This window comes from Miscanthus floridulus, chromosome 1 (assembly GCF_019320115.1).
Source record: "Miscanthus floridulus cultivar M001 chromosome 1, ASM1932011v1, whole genome shotgun sequence".
In the NCBI taxonomy this organism is placed as follows: Eukaryota; Viridiplantae; Streptophyta; class Magnoliopsida; order Poales; family Poaceae; genus Miscanthus; species Miscanthus floridulus.
Genome location: NC_089580.1, coordinates 129830858 through 129837046, shown reverse-complemented (window position 1 = coordinate 129837046; position 6189 = coordinate 129830858). Strand labels below are relative to the sequence as shown.

The 6189-nt window shown below is 45.6% G+C and overlaps 1 protein-coding gene across 1 annotated transcript; it reads left to right on the top strand.

Moving 5' to 3' along the window:
• Window positions 1-1446: 1446 nt before the first annotated feature.
• On the top strand, window positions 1447-2124 carry LOC136463069 (uncharacterized). Its single transcript, XM_066462114.1, has 2 exons — window positions 1447-1674; window positions 1771-2124. Exons 1-2 carry the CDS (start codon window positions 1447-1449, stop codon window positions 2122-2124), a joined length of 582 nt encoding a protein of 193 aa, XP_066318211.1.
• The last annotated feature ends 4065 nt before the right edge of the window (window positions 2125-6189 follow it).

The following is a 6189-nucleotide window of genomic DNA, read 5'->3' as shown; positions in this document are numbered from 1 at the left end:
CTAGGATAGGAGAGTGATGGGTTGGTCCTGCTTGTGCTTGGGGTACAAGCGGGGCGTGTGTCTTCAGGGCACCCAGCTGGGCACATTGATTCATGAATCACCGAGAAATCTGGTACGGCTTATCTGCGGTTTAGCACCGTAGTAAGAACTGAAAGTTGAAAGGAGAAGAAATGGAACTGATTGCTCAACCCTTGCTTGAAAGTAGAACATGTGCTTATATAGACTGGCTAGATGATAACTTAATATGGCTGATAATAATAACATAAATAAGGACACACTATTAGTATTGCTTTCCGCTAAAAGAAAACCAGCAAACCATAAAGCTTCTCATATTCCTTGGAGTCGGGAAATTATTCCCACTAGTTGGATAAGTCTTGCGAGTACATTGTGTACTCAGGGTTTATTTACCTCTGTTGCAGGTGATGCATGAGAAGTACCTTTGTGTGGAGGATTCTTCTGGTGGGCTCAGACGGATCCTTGTTCTTATCGCTAGATGTTTATTTTAAATTATGCTATTTATCATTCTGCACTCTGATATTTGGTATTGTAATAATGTACTTTTAAGAAACTCTGATGTATGAAATTTACAAGTATTGTAACTCATTCTCATTATTGGATCCTTGGGAAAAATGTGGATCTTTTGGGTTCTCCCTTGGGGTGTGCCCGACGGATACCTCCTGCTATAGCTTGCTTTCGGGGTGCTTAGTGTCTGGTGGAAGATGAGCACCTCTGTAAGCGTGTTATTTCGAGCGGTTCTGCCACAGTTGGTACCAGAGCCAATAATGGTTATGAGTTTCATCACTCTTTTTCAAAACTAAAAATTTGACCAACAAAAGCTTTGCGAAAAGTAGGATGCGATTAAGTTATGTAAATAAGTATCAGCTCTAGCAATATGGTCTATCTAGGATAGCGGCACTGGTTTTATCTAATCAATTTCTATAGGTACACTGACTTACGTTGCGTAAGAAATCGCTTAGTATACGGAAAGTGAGTGTGCGATGTGCCAAAAATTTTACGAATGCCGCTATATTCCGGCTTGAGTGAACGTATAGGCCGAAGCATGCATCATGATATTAGCATTTTGCTTAAACTAAAAATCCCCCCTACACGTATAATTGGATTAGTAAAGTGATAGGATTAATTAAAATAATGCTTTAATTAAATGTACTGTCATTTCTCTATCCCCTGCTTCTGATCGGGAAGGTTGTTCTAAACGGATGGTTCCTACCTCTTATAGATGAATCTAAGGTCCGGATGTGGGAGCACTAGTGCTGGGGCAACTCACAGTCTTGGCAATGGCCAAGGCGAGAGTGGTCGGGCCCATGAGCCCAATGGGGAGAGCCATGGGGCTCCACTTCTGGCTCCTCCTCCGCCACCACTACCTCCGATGACCCACTCTGAGATGATGGCGGAGCTATTGACTACCACTGAGAGTCAGCTCGTGCCATGGACATAATGGCACAAGCTGTCACGGGTCTCGCCCGCGGAGGCCACGGGGGCAACGGTGGGAATGGGGGTGGTGCCCACCGTCCTAAGGGACCGTCCTCGTACCAGGACTTCCTCAAGACTCACCCACTCACTTTCACCTCATCTAACGAGCCTCTAGATGCAGAGCTCTGGCTTCGCATTCTAGAGCAGAAGTTTCTGCTGCTCGACATGGCCGACAAGCAGAAGGTGCGCTTTGCAGCGCAACAGCTTTTGGGGTCCACAAGCGCATGGTGGGACACCTTCCATGCCATGGAGCAGCCTAATCATCTGACAACATGGTAGGAGTTCACCACTACATTCCAAGAGTTCTTTATCCCTGCTGGTGTCATCAACCGGAAGGTGACTGAGTTCCTAGAGCTACGCCAGGGGAATATGACAGTGATGGACTATGTGAATAAGTTCAATCACTTGGCTCAGTATGCTGGCATTCATGTGGACTCTGATGACAAGAAGAAGGACCGCTTCTTTCATGGTCTCGCTCCCATCTTTCAAGAGAAGCTGTACACGGCGAACTATCAGACCTTTGGGGCACTGATGAATGCCGCCATTGCCATGGAGGGTTTTCAGCGGGAGTCCCAGGCCAGGTGGAAGAGGAAGCGGGTGGCAGCTAGATCCTCTAGCCACCCTCACACATAGAAGATACAGGTTGTCAGACGGGGGCCCTATCAATCATCCAGCGGGCCTTCGTTTCGACAACCCCAGCAGACTTCGCAAGCTTCCTCCACACAGTACCGTGCACCCCCACAGCAGGTGCAGCCCCAGCAGTCTCAGGGACAATAGGTCTCACCCCGTTAGGGGTTTAGAAACAAGCCTGGTGCTTGCTCCAAGTGTGGCAAAGATGGCCACTATGCCCGAGCTTGTCCACAGAACCAGCTAGCTCAGTCCGCTCAACCGTCAGCGAACTCCAGGCTTGTCAAGAGGACCATAATCAAGAAGAAAGTGCCCAGCAGATCTAGCCAGGTGCATTTCATAGATGCTACGCAGATTTTGCAGCAGGAGTCAGTGATGGCTGGTATGTTCACCATCGACTCCCATCCAGCCTATGTGTTGTTCGATTCTGGTGCATCACATTCCTTTATGAGCATAGGGTTTGTAGAGTGGCACAACTTACCACTTATGGCTATATTATATGCCTATAAGATCCATACTGCGGGTTCACAAATGTTCATCAATACCCACACAGATACAGTAAGCTTGGTATTAGCCACCCACACTTATCACCTACAGTTCATGGTAATGCCAGGGCAAGGCATTGATGCTATTCTTGGAATAAACTGGTTGCGGGTGTATAGGATAGTATTGGATATGAAGTGGAGGAGTGTGGAGTTATGGCTTCCTTCTTCTGAGGATAGGATGTCTCTTATTGTACCCTCAGATCCAGTCTTACCTATTGCTGCCCATGTTGAAGCCTCTCCTGATTTTACCTCCATTCCAGTAGTATGTGAGTTCCCAGATGTTTTTCCTGAAGATCTTCCTGGGTTGCCACCAGACCGAGAGGTAGAATTCTCCATTGAGCTAGAGCCTGGTACTGCTCCTATCTCTTGACACCCGTACCACATGGCTCCAAGGGAATTGGCTAAGATGAAGAAGCAGCTGGAAGAGTTAATGGAAAAAGGTTTCATCCATCCTAGTGCTTCACCATGGGGTTGCCCGACTATTTTCGTGAAGAAGAAGGATAGTACTTTGTGGATGTGTTTGGATTACCGCCCTCTTAATGCGATAACAGTTAAGAACAAGTATCATTTGCCCCGTATAGATACTTTGTTCGATCAGCTAGCTGGCGCCAAGGTGTTCTCGAAGATTAACCTCCGATTAGGCTATCATCAGATCAAGATCAGACCACATGATATACCAAAGACAACTTTCTCTACTAGGTATGGGCTGTATGAATACCTAGTGATGTCTTTTGGTCTCACCAATGCTCCTGCCTTCTTCATATACCTGATGAATTCAGTTTTCATGCCAGAGCTAGATAAGTTTGTGGTAGTTTTCATTGATGACATCCTGATCTATTCCAAGAATGATGAAGAGCATGCCTGACACCTTCGGATAGTACTGACTTGACTAAGGGAGCACAAGTTGTATGCTAAATTTAGCAAGTGCGAATTTTGGTTAGATCGAGTGTAGTTTTTGGGGCATGTGTTGACACTTTAAGGCATTTCTGTAGATCCCAGCAAGGTGCAAGATGTATTGGATTGGAAGTCTCCCAAGTCTATGCATCAGATTCGTTAGTTCCTTGGTCTGGCTAGATACTATCGGCATTTCATTCCTAATTTCTCCAAGATAGCCCAGCCAATGACCAAGCTGCTCCAAAAAGAAGCTAAGTTTGATTGGAGCCCATCCTGTGAAGAAGCCTTCCAAGCTCTGAAGACATTTCTAACCACTGCCCCTATGTTGGCCCAACCGGATATTGACCAACCCTTTGATGTATATTGTGATGCCTCGAAGATGGAGCTGGGGTGTGTGCTTATGCAAGATATGCGTGTGATAGCTTATGCTTTGTGCCAACTAAAAAAGCACGAGGTGAACTACCCCACCCATGACTTAGAGCTGGCCGCTGTGGTCCATGCTCTGAAGATTTGGAGGCACTATCTGTTGGGCAACAAAGTGCATATCTTTACAGATCACAAGAGCCTAAAGTATATTTTCACTCAGTCTGAGCTGAATATGAGATGGTTAGAATTGATAAAGGATTATAACTTGGAAGTCCATTATCACCTAGGAAAGGCCAATGTTGTAGCTGATGCTTTGAGCCAAAAGTCACATCAGGTTGGGGAAACACCCTTGTCTCTCAACCATGCAGAGGTATTGGCTCACATTGCATTGACCTTAGAATTGCTGGAGCAGATTATTCTTGAGCAAAAGGAAGACCCCGAAGAGATTCCTCACATCAGGAAGTTGATGGCTGAAGGGTGTGGCCCTCACTTTAGTGTGGATGAGCATGGAGTAGTGAGATACAAGGATAGACTGGTGGTTCCATCCAATGAGGAGCTAAAAAGGAAGATTTTGAATGAAGCCCATCATTCAAAGCTGTCTATCCATCCGGGCAGCAACAAAATGTATCATGATCTGCGCCACTTGTACTAGTGGTCCAACATGAAGTAGAACATCACCCGGCACGTCACAGAGTGCAACACTTGTGGAAGAGTTAAGGCAGATCATATGCATACTCCGGTATATTTGTAGCCCTGGCCTATCCCTGTTTGGAAATGGGAGGATATTTCCATGGATTTCATTGTGGGTTTACCCCGCACACCCACGAGCTTTGATTCTATTTGGGTCATTGTGGACCGTCTCACCAAGTCTGCTTATTTTATCCTGATGGACACTAGATATACAGCCAAGAAGTATGCTGAGATATATTTCGATCAGATTGTGACCCTACATGGAGTTCCCCTTACTAATGTCTCTGATAGAGGGTCAGTCTTTGTCTCTCATTTCTGGGAGCAGCTATAGCACTGTCTGGGTACTCATCTTCTTAGAAGCTCAGCATATCACCCATAAACTGATGGTCAAACTGAAAGGGTGAACCAGGTGCTCGAGGATATGTTAAGGGCCTGTGCCATCTCTTTTCCTGAGAAGTGGGATAAGTGCTTAAAGTTAGCTGAATTTTCTTACAGTAACAGCTACCAAGAGAGCATCTGCATGGCACCATTTGAGGCTCTATACGGGCAGAAGTGTAGAACGCCACTGAACTAGGTTGAAGTGGGAGACCGTGGGTACTTTGGGCCTGATTTCATAAAAGAGGCTCAAGAGAAAGTAAACATTATTCGAAGCCACTTGAAGGCAGCTCAAAGCCGACAAAAGTCCTATGTAGACAAGCGAAGGAGGCCTTTGGAGTTTGCAGCTAGGGATTATGTGTATCTCAAAGTGTCTCCTATGAGAGGGGTGCATCGGTTTGGTGTCCATGGCAAGCTAGCCCCTTGGTACGTGGGCCCGTACCAGGTGTTGCAACAGTGTGGCCCCGTAGCTTATCATCTCTAGCTTCCTGATATTTTATCTACGGTACACAATGTGTTTCATGTATCGCAATTGAAGAAATGTCTGCGTGCTCCTGATGAAGCTATGGAAATTGAAGAGCTTCCCCTCCAGCTAGATTTGACTTATGTGGAGCACCCTATCAAAATCTTGGATGAGAAGGATAGAGTGACCAGGAATAGAGTAGTAATGTTCTACAAGGTGCAGTGGCAAAACCATTCAGAGGACGAAGCCACTTGGGAAAAAGAGAGTTACCTATTGCAGCATTACCCCCACCTTATCGTCGGCTCTGATAATTAGTTGATGCGCCAAAAATGTATTTTCCTACCTTCTTCTCACACTAGGCACATGAAATCTTGGGTCAAGATTTTATTTTAGGGGGGTAGATTTGTAACACCCTCGGTGTTACATTGTACAGTTTTGCTAAAACCATGTCATGAGCATCATGTTTATGTATTATTGCATGTGGTAAAATGAGAAATTAAATTTTATTACACTAATTCTCAAATTGAGCTCTAATTTATTCCTTGTCCAAATACTCTCTAGCACAGCTCAACTCACTATTATCATCCTAATCCAACTCCATCTCTCGTTATTCATCTTCTTCCTAATCCCCGTAGCACGCACAAGGCACATGCTCTGCTTAGCCCACGCAGCACATGACCGACCGGCAGCAGCATCGCACATGCTACGCATTAATCTCACGCACAACTTGGCCCGCTG